The sequence below is a fragment of the Tursiops truncatus genome, chromosome X (assembly GCF_011762595.2).
Source record: "Tursiops truncatus isolate mTurTru1 chromosome X, mTurTru1.mat.Y, whole genome shotgun sequence".
NCBI classification, from domain to species: domain Eukaryota; kingdom Metazoa; phylum Chordata; class Mammalia; order Artiodactyla; family Delphinidae; genus Tursiops; species Tursiops truncatus.
The window spans coordinates 19,801,375-19,827,147 of NC_047055.1; the positions used below are offsets into that span (position 1 = coordinate 19,801,375).

The window sequence follows — 25,773 nt, forward strand, 5'->3', positions numbered from 1 at the left end:
AGGCTAAGAGGAAATATGTTGTCATTAAATAAAACCACATACCCCAGATTCTGATCCCCTAAATATGGAGCAGTCTCAAAGTTTCAAAAAGGCAGTTTTAAAAAAGAGTAAAGGAAGTAGTGAATAGTAATCTGGGACCCACCCCCCAAATGTGATATGGTAAAAATTAATGATTAAATTTAAGAAAGTATAGATCATTGTATGGATCTGTGATATGCATAGTGCTTGTTAGGAAATAAAACCTGTTTGGAATAATTGTGCTTTCTCACCAATTGTCCCCAGATGTTCCTAGCAGGCGACAGATCAGTTTTGGCGTGTCTCTTGCTGTGGCACATACCAGTTTCTTTGGTTGGCATGAAAGTGCGGTGCCTTAGCGAAACGCTCTACCGCACATCCTTTACAGTCCTTTGACAGAACACCCTCTTCTCTCTCCTTCCTTAGGAGTGATTTGGGCCGATGTTGGCTATGAAGCTATTGGTCTTGTGGACAGTAGTTTGCCCACAGTCGGCGTTTTTGCAAAGCAACCGCACAAGACAACCCCAATCTGCCACAGAGCAGTCAGGTAAGGAAGCCCAACCACTTCCCTTGGAGAGTGTTGAGAACCATGGTCCAAATCCTCCTGAACAGGGGTATCTGTGTTGGCCAGAGGGAACTGTCAGTGAAAGCCTCTCTTCATGTTGTGCTTTAAAATAAACCAAACCCCGAAGTCCTCACTCTTTAGTGGTCTGAGAGCTGGCAAATCATTATCCTGGTCAAAGCATAGATATTGTGGATTGTGGGTGTCGTCCTGGCTCTTGGACGGTGGCTAACTCGACGACTCTGTAAGTCTAGTTTGTCCCGAGGGACTAGGAAGACCTGCGTGATGAAGAAAACCTGAACTTTTCAATGGCCTTTTTTTTTTTTTTTTTTTTTTTTTTTTTTGCTGATCCAAGAACTAGGTCTGAGAACCTTAGTTTGGGACCTGCTCCCCTCCTTGGGCCCTGAACAGTGAAGAACTGGGCTGAGTAGTCCTTGCTGCCTCTAATTCCATCTGTCCGATCTTAATAGCGGGTTTTCTCTAGACGGGAGGCACCTCTCGGAATGAACTTCTCTCCGACACACATCTCTTTCATTAACTCCTAGGTCTCTTCTCTCTCCCTTCGTGACCTTGGCTGAAGTTATTTAACCTCTGTGTCCTCTTGTAAGGCATTTCAAGGACAAGCTGTTCTTTAGAAGGAGAAAGCAAGACATTATATGGATATGAGGTCCTTTTCCCTGTGTAATCTAAAGTGGATTACATATACCCACTCCTTAATTCAGACCTCTCCTGGAAGTGATCCAGTAGGGGACCCAGGACTTATACAGTAGGTGTTTATAACTACAGGTCACTACTCTCTCCACTGGGCAGTATTACTTGAAGCCTGGTTGTTCCCAGAGACAAAATGCCCTCTCCCCAGGCTGTTGCCACCACCCTGCCCAGAGGAACACTTCCATATGGTTCTTCCATATGGAAGTGCCCTTCTTCTTTGGCCCAGTATTCCACAAGCCCGTCCAAATTGCCCTGCATTCTGGAAGTCCCGATACTTTCCGTCTCTATATATGGCAAGTGTCCTTCGCTTCTGGCCGACTCTGTCAAGTACGTGTTCTGCCATACCTCTATCACCATGTGTACAGTGTCTGCCTCTAGTCCATACTTAGCCACTAGCCGCATGTGGCTCTTCAGTATTTGAAATGTGGGTAGTGCAAATCAGGAACTGAATTTTACATTTTATTTAATTTTAACTAAATAAACTTCAATTTTGAATTAATTTTAATTAGAATAGCTATATGTGACTAGTGCTGTTGTACTGACCATGTAGCACTAGAATGTTTCTCAGGGGACAAGAGCAAGTCTTCTGTAGTTTGAAAAAAGATCCCAGGAAATATCCATAGTGTAAATTGAAAATGAGATAGGAAGTTTGGGTCAGACTGACCCAGTGCCCGGAGCTGGCAAGAAGAGCTTTTGTTGGCTTTGTCAGTGGAGAGGGGCTGGAATAGGCCGTGTTTACTGAGGTGGCATAGAAAAACAAATCATTTAGAAGCAGCTTGAAGCAGGTGTTGAAAGATACTTGCCTTCTAGAATTTCCAAGCTCATAAGAACTGACTTTGTTTTGTTTTGACTTTGCTTGTTTGTTTTGGGGATTGGCTACAGGGACTGGTATCCGATCAGAGAGTGAGACAGAGTCCTGAGGCCTCAGAAATCACTCTTCCTCCCAGCAACCCTGTAGGCCTCCAGGCCCCTGCCCAAGGGGAGGACTACGGCAAAGGCGTCATCTTCTACCTCAGGGACAAGTGTGGTGGGAATCGTGCTGTGGAACATCTTCAACCGATGCCAATAGCAAGGAAGGTAGGTGCCCGTCAGAGCTCTGAGAGAAATGGGAGGTGTGGGCGGAAACCGTCCCTGCGACTTCGTCAGACGTCCTGCCACGCATTGTCCACCCAGGTCAGACTGTGCCTGAGCAGAACAAAGGTATCGCCTTGCTCGGGTATGTTTTCTTTTTCACTTGGGACATGGCTGGGTAGCATGGGCATTGGCATATGCTCACTTGGGCTTCGTAGAAAGCCATTCCCACAACTCCCTCCCAGTGTGAAGTGGCGACTGGCCCGGGCTGCCCTGGTGTGCGGCCCAGCCCACACGCTCCTTGTTCCTCTGCCCCTCAGATCATTAAGGACGTGAGGAACATGAAGATCTCAACGAAGTAGCAAAGCTTTTCAACATTCATGAAGACTGAAGACTGCTGTGGAACAGGCAGGCCCTTTGCTGTCCCCGACAGCAGCTTGGATGGGTAAAGAGCTTTTTTATTCAGCAGACTTCCTCTGTATGTATGAGTGTGAATAATCAAGTCCTTTGTGAATATTTCATCCATGTAGGCAAATTCTTAATGTTCACATCATTAAATAAAACCTGATTCTTCTAAATAAATTCTCTTCTCTTTGAAAGGGAGCAAGTGGGTGAAGGGAGGAAAGTGTGCATATTAGAGAGCAAGTCGTTGGAGCCACTCCCAAGTGCATCATCTTCCTCGGCCTTGTACTCCCTGCCCCACACTCTCAGCTTCTTTCAGTTCACTGAACTTCTCCCTCACCCCTCCAGACCTCCTGTACGGACCTGCTGTGACCTCTGCCCACAGCACTTGACCCCTCTCCCCCCTCCTCTGGGGAAACCCGGTCTCTGAAGACTTTCCTGATCCTTCCAAGCCTGTTCCTTGTTTACATGTCTCCCTGCTGCTCTGCAGCTTCCTGGAAGCCAGAACCATGGCTTTCCTGTCTTGTTCAGGTTCTCTCTCCAGAGCTGAGCACAGGCTCTGGCTCACAGTAGGTGCTTAGTGAATCGTTGAATGAGTGTACACATAAACTGTGGACTAGACTCTGCTCTACCTGGGACAGCTCCCCTGTGTACCCCCACAGCCCAGAACTGAACTGGTCTTGGGAGGGGAGGGCAGAAAAGACATTTATTGAAGACGGAAACGAGGTTCGGAGACCTGCTTCATGGCTAAGCTGGAGCCTGACTCTGAGGGATTGTGGTCTCTCAACTCCTCCGCCCGCTGTCCCCCAAACTAGAAATCTGCCCTCTCCTAACCCCTTTTATCTCGCAATAGGCTTATAGGCATGACTCACTTTACAAATGATTTCCCTGGGAAGAGAAGTCAGTTTCATAAATCAACTCATTTTTTGCATTTCAAATTACTTAACTTTTAAAAATCAAATCTTATTTCAATTAAGAGGAAATTTTTACTACTTTCAAGAGTCCTATTGTGAATCTTTTCTTCTAAAGAGAAAATTACTACCAGGCTGGATTTTTTCGATATTGGGTTTGTTTAAAGGGAGTTGCAGCTACAATGAAATTCCTTCTGAACACTAGGACAGGACAAATGTCCACTTTAAGAATTAGCTGTACTAGGGCTTCCCTGGTGGCGCGGTGGTTTGAGAGTCCACCTGCCGATGCAGGGGACGCGGGTTTGTGCCCCGGTCTGGGAGGATCCCACATGCCGCAGAGCGGCTGGGCCGTGGGCCATGGCCGCTGGGCCTGCGCGTCCGAGCCTGTGCTCCGCAGCGGGAGAGGCCACACAGTGAGAGGTCCGCGTACCGCAAAAAAAAAAAAAAAAAAAAAGCTGTACTAGAACAGGTTCTTACTAGATGTATACAGGTTTAGTGAAATATAATCTGAGGCATGACATATTTAAGTCCATAATGTAAGTAGAAAACTCATCTAGTATCCTGTGAACGGGACTTATTATACAGTAATTGCTGCTTACAAGATCTTACAGCTGTAAGATCCTAAAGTGTTTCACAAATCATTTTTTAAAAAGATCGAATTGTGATTTGCCTTGTTTTGTATCAGGTACAATTTAGTCTAATTCTTTGACAGTTGTCATCCTTGTATGGGAATGTCATAATAATTCGGTTAATAAATGAAAGATGTATTCTTCTATTCAGTGTTCACTGAGTGCCTGCTAACGAGCCAGGTAGATGGCAGAAGAGGAAGGTGGAGAAAACATGGCCACTTCTCTTAAGGAGCTCCTGGTGTCAGTGAGGAAAGCAGACATGTGAACGCAGAAGTATAATGTACTCAGTTGTGTCCACAGGAAGATACACACCAAGAATGGACATCAGCCAGAGCATCCGTCCTTTGTCAACTACTGCTGCTAGATCACTTCCTAAAGCATCACTTGGTCCATATCCCCCCACCCTACCTCCTGGTGACCAACGTACATTGACTCCCTGTCACCAATCACATCAGGTCCGAAGCCTTCCATAGCGCTCTTGACCTCACCCACTCTGCCCTGCGGGCCTCCTCTGCCACAACTTCATGTGCATGTGCATACGCACATATACATCTGGTTTATTGCCACCTTTAACTTTTGTTTGTGCTCTTCACATCTGGAACCGTCCTATTCCCTTCTACGTATCCAAATCCTGCTCATCTTTCAAGGCCCAGATGAAATCCCACCATGGTGATGTAGTACCAGTTGGACTAGTGCCCCGCCCATGATTTCATCTCTGAACTTCGATTGCACTTACTGCCTTTGAACTTGATTGTTCTTTAGTCGTTCTCTGCATTATTAGTGTTCACTCCTAAATTGTTTGTAAGCTATCCCAGAGCAGAGACTTTTTTCTCAGGATGGGGACAACATGCGCCATCCCCCGAAACCCTGGCAAAGTGCTGACCAAGCCTTGGTTGCTTGGTTGGATGATGCTAGATAACAGGGCTTATTGTAAGAGTGAGCCTCTGCCTTGTAGCCTCAGTTCTCTGTAATCCAGGTTATCAGACCCCATTACTTCACCCACTGCCACGACTTGCCACTTTACCCAGGATGCATTTAACCTGTTTAGGCCCCCAAGTATCGCAGGACCAATTTCTGACTGTACAGACGACCAGTGCCAGCTGAGGTTTGGCCCTCGATAGCTGCCTGTGATTAGCTGGGCCACAGCGCAGCACAGTACAGGGCTAGCCACACCCTGCAAAGTTGGGATCTGCCAAAGTATCAAGCTTTCAGGGCTCACCCACTTGACTTCAACCTCGCTTTTCTTTGCCATTTTACAACTGACATTTGGTGGTACCTCGGCACCGCTTCACAATGGTACTAACATTTGCCTGGCCACCTGTAAGGCATGGTGAGGGATGTCCTCGTACTTTAGCTGGAGAAATGGACCTGAGGGAAGGAAGTGTGTTTGATTGGAAAGGGGTCAGAGTAAGCCTCTTAGTGGAGGATGAGGTCAACGTGTGTGACTTTTTTGTTGTTCTAATCAACAGGGCCTGTTTTGGAGACAAGAGGCTTAAGCAAGCGAAAGGGAGGGGGGGGTGGGGAATCCACAGTGACCTACTGCAGGCTGCTTCCTTGAAGGAAAATCAGCAGCCCCTCTAGAGACCCATTATACAAAAGAACTCTCCCCTCCCTTCCACCACTACCCCTTCCCTTTCCCGCTCCTCTCAAGTTTGGCTGCTGCAATATCCCTTCCGTCCTTCCCTGACTCCACCTAAAGCTGGGCACCCTTGCTGCCCTAGAGACCATTGGGACTCAATTCCAGTGCCTTGCTCTCTGGGCAGAGGAAAGTCCTGCAGGGCCCAGAGGTGAAGTAAGACCGCCTCTGGCCTCTTTCCCATCTTATCAGAGAATTCTGGCGGGCACAGACGAATGTACACAGAACCACACACAGACACACAGCTCAGGCCAGTGATGACGTTCCCCTGCCTGGCTGGTTCTACAGATGGGTGTGAACTGGGTCAGAGTATAGGGAGGGTCTGAATATTTAAATTCTGGACTGCCAAGCCCTGGTTGGAGACAGGGATCGTCTCAAAATGAACATTTTGAGAAAGAGAAACGCAGCCCCTGACATCTGGAAGCTGGCCTGGGACTGTCAGCAAGGCCTTGGTGTCACTAAAAACTGGCTTAACACGCCCCACTAGGCTGGGTGTTTCTTTGAACGTAAACAGGTTCACGGGACATTAGAATCGTACAAGGCCACCCTGATCATGGTGGATGGAAACAAAGCAAGACTACTCCAGAATCATGTGTGAACGCAGGCAAAAATATGAACACTGCCCAAGCCACAGAATGACCAAATACCGCCCTCCGTCCTGGCTAATCTAAGTGACTGCTGCTTCCTTACCAATTACATATTGAGCCTCGCTCCAGTCTGCCGTCCTATTGGATATGATTGATTCAGTAAGACACTCCCTGACAGCATCCAATCCAAGCAATGCCCGGCTTCCCTAAACCCTCCCGCAAATCACCCAACCTGGCCTGATCCTATAAAGTCCTTCCAGCACCCTTCTCCTGAGACACCCCATGGTTCCCCAGGGCATGCATCCTCCCTCGCTGCAGTGAGCAATGAACTCAACTTGTTCGACTACAACTGCCCTGGTGGTCTTTGGCTGGTGGGCATTGAAAATTTGGAGACAAAGAGCCAAAATACCTTCGGGAGGCCCACCTGTGAGTTTTGCCTAGTCTCGTACCTTCTTGAAGACCTTACCTGGTCCCAGTGGAGCCTCCAAGGTCTGTGTCTCAGTTGGAGAAGGCCAGGAGTCTCATCTGGTGCCTGGACAGAGGTGTCTGGCTTCCCAAGCAGGTTCCCGCCTCTGCTCTCTTGGTATTTGCAGCACAACACGGAGATGCTTCTGGAGGAACACCCAACATGGGTGTTGCATTTATGAATACACACATACGTTCGTAAATGGATTTATTGGTCAGCTAGCAAACATAACTGCGTAACTTGCTGCATGCCGTGGGCCAATAGGCCCCAGAGATAAGAAGATGAGTAACATACAGTCCCTGCCCTCAATGGCTTTAGAACCTAGTGGCGGACACAGACGGGTCAACAGGAACCATCAGTGCAACAGAAGTGCTGGGAGTATGATGTGTGAGTTCACATCGGAACTTCGTTACTCCTCAGATGGCTTTACTGTTCTGCTTCCATCTAGTCCAGGCTTTTCTTCCACTGACCAAATTTGTGTTTCTTCCTCCTTCCCTGCTTGTAACTTCTCTCTTCTCTAGGAGCAGAACATGAATATGTTTTCTTAAATAAATATGTATAATATCCTGAATACAGAGGATGGAGCTGCCAGCCTCCTTGCCCAAAGAGATCACCCCTCTTCCTCTTCACTTTTCCTCAGCCCCTTCCTTTTCCCTCCTTCCTCGCCACTTGTTTTCCTTCTCCCTGTGTTTCTTCTTCAGGTTCCAGTAAGTGCTCCCTGCCCGTGTTTCTTCCTCCCGAAGCTGGGGAGCACAGCGGAAGGAGCGCTCTTTGGGATCTGTGTCTCAGCTTTGCCACTCACTCCTGGATGACCCAGAGCAGCTAATTTCCTAGGTCTCGGCGGCCTCATCTGTGAAATGAAGAGAACAGACTAGATCATCCCTCCACCCTCAGCTCTAACATCCTGTGTATGGAAAAGTCTCTCAGGTGCTTCTTCATCTCTCCGTGGACTCAGTTGCCTTTCATCTCTAAGTCTATAGCAGATGCTAATGGGACCTAAAGCCTTTGGCAAATGTCTCCCCACATTGCCTCTGCTGTCCCTTTGGCTCAACAGATTTTTTGTTTATTTGTTTGTTTTAGTTTGAGGCTTATGATTCTTCTTTGACTCAGCAAGTAACATTTAGACCTAGGCCCCTAGAAATCGCTCCTTGCCAGATTTGCTCTCCATGGAGAGTTTAACAGCCTTAAAACTACGCTCCATGAAAGCCCAGAATTTCCCCAGGAAGGCTTTATGGTGAGACAATGCTCAGCCATGATCCTAGCACATACATTCCTACACAACCATTCAGTGGCTCCCAGTCCCCAACAAACACACCCTGCAGAGCTGGCCGGTGACCAGCCCCTTAACCCAGGCAGCTTTCAACCTGACGCTGAGACAATTAGCTCAGAAAACCCCCCTCATACCACATAAGCCCCAAGTCCTGAAACTAGCTTGTACGCCCCTTGCTCTTAAGTCCATGGTCATTTCCACGTTAGCCATGGTCCTGGCAGAGCCCTGCCCCAAAGTGCAGAGACAAGTGAGCCAGGAAGCTGGCAAGCTTCACCACCCGATTCTTACCATAGAGACAAAAGGAAACTGCATACAGGGAAAAACGAAAATCCAGCACTGTGATTTGCTAGGTGGAAAGGATGCTTAAGGATCTCTGTCCGTCCAGAGGGAAAGGGGAGCTTTAGATGTTTCAGAGCAGGCCTGCAGAGCCCCGCCAGCGTGAAGCCTTCCTTGGCCCAGGCCTGAGGTCCTTGGCCACCTTTATTGAGGCTAATATCCCAAGCAGCCTGAGTGAGATTCTGGTCTCCCACTACAGTGGGAGTCCTCAAACTAGTGGCACAGTGTGGGGGCAGAGACTGGTGGTGAAAACAAGGAATCCTTGACCTCAAATCACCCCCACCTCAACCTGGCCTGGGCCAATACCAAGTTCTAGGAGAAAGGCCACATCGACCTCTCAGCAATTGGTCAGCTTGACTTAATGCAGGGGTGGAGGGCAGCTCAAAGCTCAGAGCACTCCGCCTTTGTCCCCTTGGTGGCGCCAGCCCTTGTGCTGGCCTGTTCACTAGAACAGGAGGTTCCAAAGAGACCTCAGCTTCCAAGTGAACTCCCCAGCCAGTCCTGAAGCAGCAAGGCTCACTGCGTGAGATGGATAATTGCAGAAGGATACCTTGATGGGAGTTTTGCCTAAAGCTGCAAACGTACACTGCCCTCCCGGTCACCACCTGTTGTTCCCAGAACAGAGCGGCGTGGGGGGCAGAGACCGAGTTTGGTGGTCTCCACAAGGACTCCCGCCCTCCCGCCGCTCCTCTCCCAGCTGCCCCACCGAGTCCTTCTCTCGGGAGTCCGAACCCGCCCCTTCTCGCCCGACGGGGAGCGAGGAAGGGGGGTGGGCAGGAAAGAAGGGATTGAGGGGAAGTTTCAAGGGGTGTGCCGGGGAGGGGGGAGGATTCTCATGAGTCAGCGGATCGGGCTCAGTGTGACTTCACTGCTTCCCGACGAGGCGCCCGGGGCAAGAGGCCGCTCGGAGTGCAGCCGCTGGAGTGGAAGGTCGGAGCGCTGGGCGGGGCTACGGGACGGGGTTCGGGGCTGGCCTGGTCGCTCGGGGCCGGGGCGGCGAGAGGAGGCCGCTGGCGAGCGGTGACCGCTCGGGGCAGCGGCGCCGACCTCTCCCTCTCCTCCTCCGCCGCAGCCAGTTCCCGCCGCGGCCCGAGACGTGGCGCGCGTTCCGCCTGTAGGTGGCGCTGCTGAGGCGCCGTGGGCGCGCTGCTGGGGTCTGGGTGGGGAGCTCTGCCCCCGCGGGGAATCCCGGGGTGCAGGGTGGGCGGCCCATGCAAACGGATGGCGAGGGGAAGGCGCAAGGGGCCGCCACAACCCCCACTGTCCTTCGGGCCCGGCGCTCCCACCCGAGTGGCGGCAGAGTTCGGAGAGCCGACCTGCTACGCTAGCGTCCAGGCGTGGGGCCGCCTGGTGCGCGCTTCTTCAGGGTCCCTCGGGGCACCTATCGGGTCCCGCAGAGCTCGGGGAGGCTCGCCTCCAGCTAAGGGATCGCGGTTTATGGGCAGCGTTTCCTCTCCGGGGATGGCGCTCTTGACCCGCGGGCAGTAGAATGGAAAGTTTGAATCGCTTCTCCAGCGTTAGGGGTGGGTTTCCCTGAGCAGCTACTCTCCAGCCTGGCTCCCTTGAGACCAAGGATGCATCTCTTGCAAAGGGACAGGCTGTGGCCGGCGTTGGGGTGCAGTCTGGGACCAGGGCTTGTGCTAGATGAGGGGTAGGGGCTCAGCTTTGGGCTAGGTGTAGGGCGATGGTTAGGGATTCCATGCTTGTCAACCCCGTCTTCAGCAACTATGTAAAAACAAAAAGCGAAGAGGCCCATCTGGGGCTCAAACTTGCAACCTTGGCCTCGGTTGATAGAGCTTTGTGCCCTACCTCCGTGCAGGCCCTGAGCTCTAGTAGTCATGATGCAGCTGACCTTCCCATGTTGGTTCATGGTTAGTGGTGGCTGGTTAGTTAACATATTGAGAGTATCAGGGCACAAAAATAACCTGTGGCCAGACACCTTCAAGCTGAAAGAAAAGTTGTTTGGGGGCTCCAGCCTCACCCTTTCCAGAAGCTCCAGTGGCTGGCTCTTTCCATGATACAACTTTACATATAACTATATGGATAGAGTGTGTCTCCCTTATCGGTGCCAAGATATAAAAGCTATGCCCTGTACTAGGGTTCTGGGTGCCTCTTCTCCTCCGTCAATCAGTCCCGCTCCTCTGCTTTCAGATGTCCAAAGCCATCTGAGAAAGTTATCTAAGGATTTTCCATAAAGGAGAGGAAAGGGGGGAAAAAAACCCAAAGGATCCTAAACGTTCCCAGGTTTCACTGTGTGCCAGGAGAAATACCGTCTGTCTCCCGCCCAGACCTCAGAGCCCGGGCCTCCTTCCTACAGGGCGGTGCCCAGCTATTCCTGGAAACCCCCTCCTTTCTACCAACCCCTTCCCCAAAGTGTCTCCTCCCAGAGCACGACCTAGGAAAAGGATCGTATTGTCAAAGTTTGATGTCCCCCGTCCCCTTTTTCGGTCCCCAACCTGACCTGCCACAGTCCTCAGCCTGCCCCCTCCCTTGATGCCCACATGCTGGCTTCTCCTCCCGGAGCAGGGCCTGAGCTGTGGCCTCTCCCTCCAGCCTGGCCCCGCGCCCCACTAGGTGACTGGGAGAGGATCTGATATACTAATTTGTGTTAATGTGATAATGGGCACTAATGGGGTCACGTGCTAACCACGGCCTCACTGCCTCAACCCCCAAGTCGAGGTTGCAGGCTGACTAATCTCCACAGCCGGCTTGGGGGGCGGGGAGTGGGAGGAACCCAAGCCTGGGGACAATCCCAGGGTGCTGGTGCCTTCGAGCTGCTGCCTCGGTTTCAGTTTCATCCTTGGCTGACACTTTCCTCTGACGAGTGGAATTGCTTTGGTTTTTCTCCAACCCCTCTCCCCTCCGCGGCTGTCCCCCCCCCCACTTAGACTGCTAGCTTCCCTCAGCCAGCCCTTCACTTCGTGAGGGGAGAGATGGGAAGATAATTTGGCAGCGATGAGGAAAAAATGTACACGTAGACACCCTCAGACGCACAGCTCACATACCACACTGCCTTGCAGACACACACATGCACACGCCCTCCACAAACACACATGCATGCACGAGGGGACTTGACACTCACATCCAAGAGTCGAGCCCGTGTGTGTGTGTGTGTGTGTGTGTGTGTGTGTGTGTGTGTGTGTGTGTGTATGCACATGCTGGCCATGGTTACACCCTCGCTCACATCTGAGGGACACACACGGAGTCACACATAGGCAGGCTAGGCCCTCCAGAGACCCATCCCACACACAGACCCACAACACACTCACACACTGTCACACACACACGAGCAGCGGCAGCCCAGTTGGATGGCTTCCTCAAAAGAGGGCTGGAAAGTTTGTTTGCTGCCAGCGAAGGGGCCTAGACATTCCGTGAAATGACTCATACTGCACCTTTATAGACATTAAATGTTGTATTTTTCTGGATTCAACAACAACAACAACAACAACCACCACCCTCTCCCCACCCCCCGTCATGGGGGCACGGTAGGGGAAGTGAGGCGTGCTGCCTCACGGGCCTCTGTCTAGCGCCCGCCTCAGGCTTGTCCTTGCCTCCCTGTGGGATGGGGCAATCCTGAAAGGGCAGAGTCCTTTACCTCCTGGTACAAAGCTCAGCCTGGACCCGCCCCTTGGCAGGATGTGAAGTGGGTGAAGTCAGGAGCCAAGTCTCCCTCACAGCCCCTCCCCGTTATCCCACCGCATCCCCAGTCCCGAGGACCTGCAGTCAGGCCCAGTGCCCCCACTTGGTGTTCCAAAATGAGCCCTTCGTCTTCTCTCCATCCATTCAAGCGCCCTTCCCCAGCTCTCCTGGGTTTGTCCTTACTGCCCTCTCTCCGCACAACTCCAGGAGGCGCCATTTCGCCGTATAGAACACGAGCACCCACACAACGTGACTGGAGCCCCCTTCTCTCTCCTGAGCCTCTTCTCCATCTGAGGAGGTACCGCCCAGCTCAGTTGCTACTTGTGTCCCTGTCCCCCCAGCACACTCAAGTGCCAGGGAAATCACTCGCTGCTGTCCTCCGGCAGGGCCTCCATGTGCTGGCATCCCTCTGCACCCCCATCTCGAGCCCTGCCCCCTAGCAGCAGCTCCTTGGGCCAAGGCCTCCCTAGGCCCACTCGTGTTTCCTGCAGCCTTGAGGGGAGGCACCTCTGGAGTGTCATTTGGAATCCCCGCAGGGCTGAGGGGCACAGCGAGGCTGCCCACCACACCAGATGGGTGCCGGGCCAGCAGATGTCGGGGGTTGAGGGGTTAACTCTAGTTCCACTGGACAGTGGCCCAAAAACTCTGGATGCTGTGCTGCCTCTGATAGGTGGCCCAGAGCAGTCGCCTGCTCTCGGCTCTTCTCTAAGGGACTTTTCCAGGCTGAGCCTAGGCCCCAAGATCGGGGCTAGGGACCAGTGGGATTAGAGCCTCCAGAGGGCTTGCCCTCATTTACTGAACTCTGCCTGAGCCAATTCTTCCTTATTTTTTGCAAATGAACCACAGGATGGGTCCCTCCCCCTACACCCACCCTCCAAATCTCCCGCCACCCAGAGGCACTGAATCTGTTTCCCAAATACAGTATTAGGCCGGCTCCCCTGGCAGTGCGTGCAGTGGAGACAGCGCCTCCCTGCAGCCGCTGAGCCCAGGGTGGACACAGGGCACTCACTGAGGGCCCGTGGCACCTTCTATATCTGGCTGGCATCTCCCTCCAGGCAGGCCCCTGAGCTGCTGTCTGGCCCCTCCAATAAGTGAAACCCAGCGCTCCTCTGAAATTTTGTAGGGGCTCTGAGGATGCCAGGTCGTGTCCCAGTAAAGGCCTGGAGGAGAAATGTAAAGCTCTCCATTTGCATGAGAGCAGGGGTGGGTGAGGGGTGGGGACCAAGCGGCTTTCCAAGAGCCCCAGCCAAGGAAGGTGGCTGGCCAGATGAAAGTCATAATCTGGGAAGTTGCTCCCAACTACATTCTCCCACCAGCATGCCTGTGCTTTGGCCTGGGCACCCCACCTCCGTCACCCCCCAGTATGTGCCAGACAGTAGATCTGCTCCTCTCCCGGGAAGGAGCACACTGGTATAACCTATCCCAAGGAATTCTTCTATCTTGCAGCTACTCAACAATCTTTTCAGAACAAACGCTCCTTCTGATGCCCAGCCACAGCCTGAGACTTAGAGATTTCCGTCCGTCATTTGCATCTATCTAGGGCCTCGTCATGTCAACCCAATAGAGGCAAATCTGGAGTTGTCGAACATATCAACAGAGGAATTGATTGCGGGCTGTAGAGAAAAGGATTAGAGGGGACATCTCAGCTTTACAGGTGGGAGGATTCCTTTTAAACCATAACTTCTCTCCTGACTTTTGAATATGCTTCTCATTCTGAAAGTCTGATTGATAGGCAACTTTTCTAGCATGTGTCTGTGGTGGAAAGTAAAGGCCATGGCCACAGAGGCTGTGGCACTGTGGTATTTTGTTCTGGCCACAGGTTTGAATAGAATTTGTTGAGGCTCAGGGGTTAAGGGAGGGAGGAAGCAACCAGCCACCTTGTTTCCAGAGAACCTGGGGTAATTTGCAGGAGAACATAGGCTAGCAGGCACTGCTGAAAAGAGGGGACAAAGAGGAGCTGAGAAAGTGGCCAAGGTGGAAAGGCAAGTTGAGTGCAGAAGTGGGGAGGTGGCCCTACACAGGCTCTGGGCAGCCAGGAGGCCCCTCCTCTTCCAGGAGGACCCCAGTTCTGAGGCCCGAGAGGACAGAGTTGGGGTTGGAGAGTGTGGGGGGGAAACAGGGCTGGAAGGAGAGAGGCTGAGAGCTGGATGGCGCAGCCTGGGCATTCACGAGCAACTCGAGAAGGGGAATTCCTGCCAAGTCAGGGAATGAGCCATTGGCAGAGACATCATGCCTGTCGTCAGGAGTGGTGATCTCAGCCGGCTGGCCCCACCTGGCTGGGGCTCACCCAACGGGTAAGTGGAAGAGCGGGGAGCCAGGTGGGGAAGGGCTGGGCAGCAGCAAGGTCATCGGGAAGGGCAGCCCGGTTGACCTGGAGCCGTGGAGTCAGGAAGGTCATTCAGGTGGCCTATGGCTCCCTAAGGCGAGGGCAACACCAGGTTTTCATCAAGGGGGTGGGGTTTGCTTTGGCTGCAACTCCCAGATCATGGGGCTGCGGTTAGTTCCGAGTGGCTGCGGAAGGTGGGAACTTATGGGATTCCCACAGCCGTGGGCTCCAGGTCACTGGCAGCCATCAGGGCCTGTCACCGTAAGCTGGTGGGCCCGGTGCTGTCCTCTCTCCCTGCCCGTCCCAAGAGGAAGGCCTCTCCTCTGGCACTTCCATGCCTTGAGGCTTCAACCTTGGTTTAAACCACAAACATTCATAGGAGGCATCCACCATTCGTCCTCAGCAGCTTCCGGCCCTGGCAGACTTTCTCCTGATAGCTGGGTTGAGGGAAAACGAGATGAGACAGAGATGGTGCTGAAGAAGGCTAACGTTTATTGAGGGCTTACTAAGCGCCAGGCACTGCCACAGACACAGGCTATCTCATGCAAGCCTCACCACAGCCTTGGGAGGCAGATTCTTATTATCCTCAATTTAAAAATAAGGATAGTGAGGCTCCGAGAGTTTAAGCGACTTGCCCAAAGACACACAGCCGCTAAATGGTGCAGCTGGAATAGGAACCCAGGTCTGTCTGATGTTAGAGACCACTGAACTCTCAGCAAAATGGGAAAGTGTGTGTGTGTGTGTGTGAGTTTGTGTGTGTGTGTGTGAAGGTCAAGTAAAGGGGGCTTAGGGATGACTGGAACCTACCACAATTTTGAGAGGGGAGCCTCCCTGGCAAGAGAACAACAAAAAATTGTTGTGTCTCCTGATCCAGAATCCCCTGGGGAAAGTGTGCCCATTTACAAGAGAAAAAAAACTGGAAATTTGCCCTCGGCACTTATTTCAGGGACTTAACTTTAGGTGGCCAAGAGGTCTCAAGGTGCCCCCGTGCCCCAGTCCAGCCCCTAGGTCTTCCCCCAGAAACCTGTAATCTGCAGCTACCTTCACCACCATCATCCACCACCACTTCTGCCTCCCCAGTCCTGTGCCAGGGCCTCTCCTTTACCAAGGCTGGGGAAGCAGACAGATGCTGGTGGCTGAGCAGGTCCCTGAACCTCAGGCCCTTGGTCCACCCCCACCCCCCAGAGAGCCCTCCTCCCATGGGGCCCTTTCCGCTTTGCTGCTTTCTGCCCGGGTGGTAGATGCGGGGCTGAGGCCTGGCTGAGCCCCTCCTCCAGACCATACAGAGCCATAAGAAGTGAGAATTCCCAGCCAACTCCCTCCTAGAACCTCCTAGCTGTGGGACGGAGGAGGGTGCGGGCTGGTAGGATGCTGGGGCAGGTCAGAGTAGAGGGTAAGGGGGAGGCAGAATGGGAGACAGGGGTTCAAGTAGATGCCTCAAGCAGAGCAGCCTGGCTCTGGACAGAAAGGGGCATGAGCTTTTTCCCAGCACCCCAACTCTGGCTACCTTTGCACCTGCTGCACCAGCCCCTCTCCCCCCAATCCTTCCCCGGATTCATATCCTCCTGGCCTCCCCCACCCGGAGCCCTAAGCTCGACTTCCCTAAGAAATCCCCAAACTCTCCAGTCGCGCCAAGTGCACGAGCATTTGGCCAGGGATTCCGCGGCATCTGGCATATCGTTCCCGAATTGTATCCTCTGGGCATCTCCTGGCCTCACCCACCCGCTCGGCCCGCCCTCACGCCAGGTCCTCCACACAGCAGGCGCTCAGTAATAATCTGGAGCGCAGGGCTGGGGCCAAAGGCGTCAAGCGAGTGGAGCGCGCAGGCCAAGGGGGCCGGACATAGCCATCCAGAGTCCCCCGGGAATGGAGCGGCTTTCTCTACGAGGCATTGTGTAGGGGCTTCCCGGACGGAGCTGCGGGCCCCGGAACGCGCCAGGTGGGGGGTGGGGCGCTGGGAGCGCGAAGTGGGCTCCGCGGGAGTCCTGCTCTCGCGGTTCCCCGGGGGCGAGCGAGCCGGGAGGGGAAGGAGAGGCCGCGCGGGCCCCTGGCACGGCTCCCCCTGCCGTGCTGGCGACCGCGGCGGGCCGGGGGTGGAGGGGCGCTGTTTCCACCAAGACGCCTCGTCCCTCCCTCGCGCCCTCCCCCCCCGCCCGCCCGTGGTCCCTCCCGTCGGTCCCTCCCTCCGGCTCTTCCCTCCCTCCCGCCCTGCCTCCTTCGCGCCCGCCCCAGCCGCCGCCTGCGGGGACGTGTGTGTCTCTAGTGCAATTTCCCCTTTCGCTCGGTTGTCTGATTGCAGGTCTCCGCTGGCTCGCGCCCCCTCCCCGGGCGCCCCCGCCGCCCCCTCCCTCGGCCTGACCCACCCCGGCGTCCACCCGGCTCCCCCCGCACTCCACCCCACTCCCGGGAGTCGTTTTATCAGGGGCGCCGCCGTCTCACCTGGTATTTGCATCTCGCCCTCCAACTTGCCATTGGCGGCGCGACGTGTGGGAGAGCCCTGCGCCTCGCCCGCCCGGACCAGCCTGCCCCGGCGCCGAGGTGAGTCACGGGCGCGGGGCCGCGGGGGCAGGCGGGCAGGGAGGAGAGGAGGGAGGGAGGGAGGGAGGGAGGGAGGGGGACGGTGGCCCCGGCGGGCGCGGGGACCGACCGGGCGCCGCGCTCAACTTCCACTTCTCCTTTCGCCGGCGCCGAGGTATCGGCGCCACTCGCCCGGCCCGGCTTCCGAGGGGAGAAAGCGGGCTGGCCGGGCTGGGGACCCGCGTCTCGGCCCTCAGAGCGGGGAGGGGACCGCGGCGATCGACCCCGGCCCCGCTACCGAGCCCCTTCGGCGGCAGGTACGTCGATGGCGCCGGTTTTCTGAGCCTTCGGGGACCTCAGAAAGTTTGCCTGAGGGCGGGATAGGGGACGCCTGGGCCCCGGAGCGTAGGGGCTTGGGGCCCAGGGAAGGGTGGGAGAGCGGCGGCGTGTTGAGTCCCGCCCTTGCCTCGCCCCACCGCGTGTGCGTTGTGGAACCCGGACCACGGATCCTGGGTTAGAAGCTGAGTCGATTTCCTGAGTCGGGGTGGGGGCCGGTTTGCCTTCTCCCCAGGCAGCCCGGGGTCCGTGACTGGGCCTATCGTGACAGCCCGCCCCAACAGCTCGGTGCCCGAGGGCAGGAGGTTGGGCCTCACTGGCGGGGCTGCTAGATTGATCTGGCGGCCTCTAGGGCTTCTGGGACCAGGCGCCTTAGGGTAACACACACACACACTCTCTTTCTCTCCCTCTCTCCACACACACACACACACACACACACGCACACGCGCGCACACACACACACACACACACACACACACACCTATGAACCTATGACTTGGATAACTGGGTCGCCAAAATAGAGACCTCTCTCGTCAGGGGCCGGAGTTTCGGTGTGAGCCGGCCGCCAGCCTTCCCGCTCCCGTGTTCCCGCTCTCCCGGGCTCTCCCGCCTCTCTGTTCCCTCCTCTGCTGCCGGCACGGGGACTCAGCAGCCGCGCAGCGCGGGGTCCCCTGCCGACAGCGCCTTGCTTTTGGAGACTGCTGAGGCGGCGGCTTTATGGATTCCCGGTCCCTCCGTCGCACCCGAAGTCTGCCGCCCTTCCCTCACTACACGGCCTTCCTGACCAGAGTCACCTCCTGACCCCATTGGCTCCGCGCCTCGGCCAGGTTCTCCCCGGCTGCCCACCCCCCACACGCCAGCCATGGGATTTGATGGCCGTTTGATTCCTGCCCCTCATCCTTCTGCCCGAGATAGAGGCCTGTCTGGTCCTGCAGCTTCTTATGGTTAATGTTTGGCGGTTCATTGTGGCTAATCATTTTAATTAGCTCTTAAAGTGGGGAGGATCAGTTAACCTTGAACTTCTCGATTTTGGCCTGGTGGGGCCTCATATGGGAGGAGTGCTGGGGAGGTAGGAGCGGAAGTGAGGTCACCACCCCAGGGCCAGAGCCACCACTGCTTGGCCCCAACAGCTGGTGGGCACACCCATCAGGGACTCACCCACTGCGAGCTGACCCCTGGCCTGAGTGCCAGGTTGGAGGGGGGGAGGTGAAGGGATCAGATCTAACTCTCTCCTCTGGGGAGACAGGACACTTTGGCACTGAAAATGCTCAGGGTCACGTTTGCACGGCAAGAATGCAGATTCCTCCTCGCGGTTAGTTATGTAGGGTTTTACCGATTATAAGGCACTTTCTCAGCCATTAATTCAGTAGACCCACAGCAGTAACAGATAACGGGGAGCTATCTTGAGTTAAGTGGAGGAATTAACTATCCTGGAGGACTTCCTATCCTGGCCAGTGTGGGGAAGAGGCTGCCTTGCAAGTGGTTGTCCCTGGGTTCAAAGCCTGGGAGGTGTGAGTTGCAGGGGTGGGGGTCGTTGAGCAGGCTCCACGTTGCCACCCTCACCCAGCCTCTAGCTGTGAGCCGAAGGAGTGGCTTGTTTGCAACTATGTCTGGCATTCCTCCCACTGCTGCACTGTTTGCTCGGTGGTTGCTCAGGAACTGGCGCCCACCCCTGGACAAACTGGAGGCCTGAAAGCAGCCCTCCCCCTGCCTTGAGCTAAGTGGTGGGACAGCAGCTTCTGTCTCCTCTGTCCTACATGGGAATCTAAAAACGAGGGTGCTGTGGTCCGTCATTCAGGGGCCTGATTAATAGGATGTCCAAAATATCCCTAGCCTGCAAAATTCAGGGCCTCCCTGAGAGGCCCAGCCAGACGCAGGCTGAGGGGGTTGCTTTCCCAGGGAAAGCTCTGCACCGAAGTTTGGCCTTGGTCCTTGCGAGCCTCACCCCTCACCCCTCAACTTTTTCATTTTCCCTCCCATCCCTAGAGCCAGACTGTCTGGGTTTATATCCCAGCTCTGTTATTTACTAACTGTGTGATCCCAGTCAATTGTGTGCCTCAGTTTCCTCATTTGTCAAATCAGACCTACCTCATAAAGTTTTGCTAAGGGTGAAATACATCAATACACATAAGCTGCTTATCATTAGAACAGTGCACGGCGCATGGTAAGCGCAAGCGAGCCTTATGGTATTGTCTTAACGGTGCCTAAAACTCAGATTCAACTCAGCGCACATTTGCTGAGAACCAGTCCCAGTACTAGGCATCAGCGAAGGGGCAGTGAGGGAAATACAGAGGTGAAGAAGGCACCGCCTGTCTTCCGGGACTGTGTGTACCTTCTGGCATGGGCCAGAGTCAGGGTGGGGAGTGTGGGAGGGGGCCAGAGAGGGTGGCTAGGTCATCTATATAAATAACCAAAATTTGAAGCCGGGCTCGAATCCCTAATTCAAAGCCAGTGTGGGGAGCCAGGTACCTCAGACTTGGAGGCTTCTCCTTGTCTGGGGACACTGGCTGGGCTCTGGTCAGGACACCACCCCTGGACAGAGGCCTGCCCTGGGATTTGGGTGAATGAGAGGGAGGGGGAGACCCAATTCCTGTGTGGGCTGCAGGTGGCAAGCATTCAGTGGTGTGATTTGTTGGTTTGCAGGACAGGACGACGTTACTTAGGGCCGCCCCCAGACTCCCCTCTAGCCCCTCTGCCTGCCATGCCCCCAGCACCTCCCAGAGGTCCCCCACCAAGCTTGGAAGGGCCTTGGGCAGCCTTCTCCCCTCAAGCTTGGGCCTGACCCCAACGCAGGCTTGCTTCTCTCTCCAGGATTTCTAAGCTGCAAAGAGGTTTCTGGATTCACTGCCAATTTATTCCCTTTGTGGTTCTCAGACTGAAAACTAGTTCTGCAGGGGAGAGAGGAAACTCATCCGAGGTACCCAGAATCCCATGGGCGCTTTCCTAGGGGTCAGGGGCTTTTCTCATCAACACCAACCTGCCTGCAAATCTCTGGCCGCTGAGTCTTGCATGGCCTGTAATAGCAGCCGCACCGCTAATGCCCTATAGCTCGGACCCCAGCGCTGGTTGCCAAGGAACTGCTGGTCGGGGTGCTTATGACGGTTCTGACCTCATAGGGGCCGCTGAGTTTCAATTCAAAGGATATTTATTAACACCTACTGTGTGCCCAACCTGTGCTAGGTGCTGTAGGGGAGACGAGCGAAGGGGGTGGGGTGGGAGAGATGACTAAGACACTGATACAAGCAGAGGCGAGGCCAGCGGCTGGTCAGGTGCTAATTGTGCTCCTTGGAGCAGGGGCCAGAGGCGGCCGGGGCTCTGAGGTCAGCAGCAGTTGGAGGAGGGAGGGAAGGCTTTGTGAGGGCCTCGGCTCTGAGCTAGACCTTGAAGGGGGCAGGGTGGTGCGGGGGAGATTGGGCTAGGCAGAAAAGGGAGAGAAGACGCCTTTCTCTCTCTTTCCTGGCCACAGGCTGACCTTCAAAGCCTCTATAATTGTTTGGCGAATGCATGTCACATAAAAGACCAGGTCAGCCAGTGTGGGTGGCTCGGTGCAAACCCCAGTCTGCATCCTGGGAGATGCAAAGTGGATGGCCCAGGTGGGGAGCCCAGCACCCCCAGGACGGATTGATAAAACACAAAGGTTGGCCAGGCTTTCCCGCCCCACAAGCTGAGGGGATTTCATGTTGATCTCCCGCCTCCCCCATCCCCTCCACCGCCCATGCAGAGGCCCTGGAGGGGAGAGGGGAAAAAGAGAGGCAGAGGGCACCAAAGGGACAGGAAAACTGCCCCGCCACAGGTGTTACTGCAGGCACGGGCTGGTTGAGTCCCATCTTTCCCCAGGGTCCTGGGATTGCTCTGGAAGCCCAGAGGTTCAGGTAGAGGATAGAGATTTTCATTTTCTCAGCCAGCCGAGAACTAAAATGTCCCACATGTTTCTGTCCAGACCCCCTGGGGAAGGGTGAGGACTAGCCATGTATTTGTTCTGGGACTTCTGCATCTCCCATGCCTGGATGTGGAGGGGGACTTGGTCCTTGTTGGATTTAATTGGATAAAAACACCTGGACACACACATACCGCCCCCGCCATGCATCAGTTTTCCTCTCTCACTGCCCTCTTGCCCTGCACCCTCCCCAGCACATTGCAAAACCACAGACACACCAGAGTGCCCTGACTTTTTGGCCCGGGAAATTGTGTCCTAACGTGAGTTACTTGGCAAAGAGACCCCACCCAGCCTTCTCCCAGGGTGGTGAGGAGGGTCAAGCAGAGCAGGGAGGGGTGTTTCATGCAGGAGGATCTGCGAGGGAAAGTGCCAGAACATTTCTCAGCCAGACCAACAAGAAGCAAGAGGTTAAACAGCTTGCCCAGATTGAGGAAACTTTGCCCTAGGTTCCCATCTTCTCGAGGGACCCCCTTCTTGTCCCAGTGCTGGTACTTTCCACTTCTCACTCCACCTGCCCTTCCCGAAGCTCCCTTCCTCTTCCAGTCTAACTCAGTATTCTTCTCGAGCCCGGTATTATCCGGAGGAGGAAGAGCACAGGCTCTCTGCGTTCATATCCCAGACCTATCACTTACTGGCTGTGTGACTATGGACTAGTCACATAACCACTCTGAGTCTCAGAACCCACTTCCCAGGGTTTGAGTGAGGATTAAATAAGATAATGCCTGTAAAGCACTCAGCATGGTGCCTGGCACATGGTAACCACCCAGTAAGTGTTAGCTGCTATTATTCTGTGGCTCTTACTATTATTGTTGATGTTGTTCTTATCATTTCCTCCTCCCACACCTTTGACTTTGCCAGGCTCCAGGGATCAACTGCTTCTCTGGCAGTGCTGGCAGGGCACACAATGCCCATTCATAAAACCAACAGGGAGATTTTCCACATCTTTCTGCTAACTTTTTGTTAACTCTGCTGTCACACAGAATAAGGAAGGGATGTGGAAGAAGACTGTGTGTGTGTGTGTGTGTGTGTGTGTGTGTGTGTGTGTGTGTGTGTTAAAATCTGAGTGGCAGGCAGTGCTGTAGTGAAGAGTAAAAATCAAGTCTTTAACATTTTTATTAACATTGCCATCTTTATCTCTTCACCACTTCATCTCAAGGTTCGTTCTCTGTAGGAATACGAGTGAGTTAGTTCCTTTGAGAGAAGACCTCATGTTCCATCCCTGGCAAGTATTTAGCAATCATCAGTTTGTTGTTATTACCCTACTGAATGTAGAATTCTGGGAGCCGACCGGCCAACCACTGCTCACTTTCTGCCTCCTTTCGCTCATGCCCAGAGGCGTTGGGTTGGAGCTGGGACACTGCCTTTGCCCAGAAGAGTTCCTGGGGGGCTGGGGGCCACTCCCATTCCAAAGGCCTCCCAGAAAGTAACTTGGAGGTTCCATCTGCTAGCAAGTGGATTTTGTTTGCTTGAGAAGCCTGTGACCACCCACAAGGGCAGGAGGCCCTGGACCACCCTTGGACCACCCCTGAGCCACTTCACTCAGTCCCTTGGTCCCCACCCGTAGGCCTTGGGGGATGTGATGGGATGGGGGATGGGAGAGTGGGCAATTAGTCTTAACCTCCCCAAATTCCTGATGACCTGATAACAAGGAGGTACTTAAGACATAGATTTAGGAGATAATCTGTCTTTTTCCCATAATGCCCCCAGAGGATAAGAGAGGCTAGTTCAGCTCTGCTGATTCTGTGAGAATCCATGCACAGAAAACACCTGTCTCATTAGGTGACCACTTTCTTGGCGCCACCCTGATCCTAAAAAAAAAAAAAAAAAAAAAAAACACACACAGCAGGCCCAGGCCCCTGCTCTGAAGAATCTAAACCCAATTCTGGAGCTCTAGTAACACACATGCACTTAGCCTCACAGCGGGCGGGAGCTGAAGTACCAGCCAGCCTGTGGCACTTAAGGTTTGTAGATTAGGTGATGGTGGGTTCGAGGAGGGCTTGCCTAGAGGAAGATCATTCTTCTCCCTCCTTAACTTAATTGGGGAAGGTCTCCTGGAAGTGAGAGGGCAGATGGCCTTTCAAAAGAGGAAAGAGAGCGCATTGGCTGTGCTCTAGGGGCCTTCCAGGCTCAGTGGGACAATAACAACGGCAGGAGCAGGAGCAAAAGATAAAACAACAAATCAGTACGTTCCAGGGTTCAGAATTTGTCTCCACTGGTGGCATCAAGGAATGTGTTTTCTAGGAGAGCATGCGTGTTCTTGCCTCTTGTCTTCACTGCTCTCGTATATTGATACTATTGCATAGTTAAATTACGCAGTAATATTACTTCTGCTAAAATTACAGAGTAAATGCTGCTGTTGTCATTTTACCCAACCTGGGGACCTTTTTCTTTCTTTTTATTGAACAGTTTTATTGAGGCAATATTGACATACAATAAACTGCACATATTTAAAGCGTACGATTTGATAATATTTGACATATGTATATACTCGTGAAACTAGTCACCCCCAAAAGTTTCCTTGTGCCCCTTGGCAATCCCTCCTTCTCATCCTGAGCAACCACTTATCTGCTTTCTGTGACTATCAGTTAGTATTCATTTTTTAATTGAAATGTACAAATCTTCATTGACTTATGATGAGGTTACATCCTGATAAACCCGTCGGAAGTTGAAACTATCTTACGCTGAAAATACATCAATTACACCTAACCTACTGAGCACCATAGCTTAGCCTAGCCTACCGTCTTAAACATGCTCAGAACACTTATTAGCATACAGTTGGGCAAAATCATCTAACGCAAAGCTTATTTCATGATAAAGTGTTGAATATCTCATGTAATTTATTGAATAATGTACTGAAAGTGAAAAACAGAATGGTTGTCTGCGTACAGAATGGTTGTAAGTCTGTTGGTTGTTTACCCTCGTGAATGCGTGGCTGACTGGGCGATGTGGTGGCTGCCACTGCCACTGCCCAGCATCACATATCACTAGCCCGGGAAAAGATCAAAGTTCAGAATTTGAAGTACAGTTTCAACTGAATATGTATCGTTTTCGCACCGTCGTAAAGTTGAAAAATCATAAGTTGAACCATCATTAAGTTGGGGACCGTCTCTATTTGACATATAACATTGTGTAAAGTTAAGGTGTACACCATGGTAATTTGATATGTTTATATGTTGTAATGCGGTTGCCATTGTAGTGATAATTAGCACCTCTATCATGTTGCATAATTATCCTTTCTATTTAGTGATTGGAATAATTAAGTTCTAGTCTCTTAGCAAGTTTGATGGTTGTTAATACAATATTGCTGTCTACATTCCCTACACTGTGCATTAGAGTTCTAGGGCTTATTCACTACTCAGTGTAATAGTTTGCATTTTCTAGAGTTTTATATACGTGGAATCATATAGGATGTACTCTCTCCTTGTATGGCTTCTTTCATTCAGCATATTTATTTTAAGATCCATCCATGTTGTTGTCTATATCAGTATTTCACTCCCTTTTACTGCTAAGTAGAATTCTGTTGAATGGATATACCATATATTGTTGATCTATTCATCGCTTGGTGGACATCTGGTGGTTTTGATTTTTTCTACTTTTTGGCTATTACAAAAAACGCTGCAGTAAGCATCTTTGTACAAATCTTTCTATAGCTATATGTGTCTTTTTCTATTGGTCAAATACCTAGGAGTGGAATGACTGGATCATTCAGTAGTTGTAGGTTCAACTTTTTAAGAAACTATCAATCTGTTTTCCAAAGTCATTGTACCATTTTACATTCCCACCAGCTGTGTATTAGAGTTTCAGTTGCTCCACATCCTTGTCAACACTTGGTGTGGGCAGTCTTAAAATTTTACCCATTCTAATGGGTGTGCAGTTGTATCTCACTGTAGTTTTAATTTGTATTGCCCTAATGACTGATGAATTGAACATCTTTTCATGTACTTATTTGTCACCAATATATCTACTTTGGTGAGGTGTCTGTTCAAAACTTTGGCCCATTTTTAAATTGACTTGTTTGTTTTCTTGTAGTTGAGTTTTGAGAAATCTTTATATATTCTAGATACAAGACCTTTATCAGATACATGCTTTACAAAGATTTTGTCTGAGTATGTGCCTTGTCTTTTCATTCTCTTCATAGTGTCTTTTTTTGGGGGGGGGGGTTAAATTTTTTATTGAAGACAAAAAATAGCCACATAAAATCCTTGCCATTTAGTGATTAGAATGAGCTAGAAGAATTTTTTTAAGTTATTATTAATGTAGACATGCCTTCAGAGTCATAGTGTCTTTTTTTTTAGAATATTACTACTACATTTATTTACTTGTTTGTTTGTTTATTTTTGGCTGTATTGGGTGTTCATTGCTGTGGGCTTTCTCTAGTTGCAGTGAGCGGGGGCTACTCTCCGTTGTGGTGCATGGGCTTCT

General features: G+C 52.5%; 2 protein-coding genes and 1 long non-coding RNA gene across 10 annotated transcripts in view; 2 read left to right on the forward strand and 1 right to left on the reverse strand.

The window, feature by feature from the left end:
• AIFM1 (apoptosis inducing factor mitochondria associated 1) overlaps positions 1–2,941 on the forward strand; it is a 42,633-nt gene extending 39,692 nt beyond the window's left edge. Inside the window, 7 exon segments of the mRNA XM_033849388.2 lie at positions 445–532; positions 534–562; positions 2,171–2,205; positions 2,207–2,310; positions 2,312–2,343; positions 2,346–2,375; positions 2,689–2,941. Coding sequence (XP_033705279.1) covers positions 445–532; positions 534–562; positions 2,171–2,205; positions 2,207–2,310; positions 2,312–2,343; positions 2,346–2,375; positions 2,689–2,750 — 380 coding nt within the window. The 3' untranslated portion in view covers positions 2,751–2,941.
• A 4,242-nt stretch (positions 2,942–7,183) lies between these two features.
• LOC117310428 (uncharacterized) lies at positions 7,184–17,121 on the reverse strand. Its single transcript, XR_004524579.1, has 2 exons — positions 17,001–17,121; positions 7,184–7,840 (listed from the first exon to the last, which is right to left on the reverse strand). It is a non-coding gene; the product is annotated as an uncharacterized lncRNA (long non-coding RNA).
• ELF4 (E74 like ETS transcription factor 4) overlaps positions 9,452–25,773 on the forward strand; it is a 47,937-nt gene continuing 31,615 nt past the window's right edge. For 3 of the 8 annotated variants that reach the window (XM_073799037.1, XM_073799039.1, XM_073799036.1), the window contains exons 1-2: positions 16,845–17,099; positions 17,254–17,395. The gene's annotated coding sequence lies outside the window, so the exon portion shown is untranslated. Of the gene's footprint in view, positions 9,527–16,844; positions 17,100–17,183; positions 17,396–25,773 lie in introns of those variants that run through there. The other 5 variants (XM_033850065.2, XM_033850066.2, XM_073799038.1 and 2 more) reach the window with 4 other exon arrangements.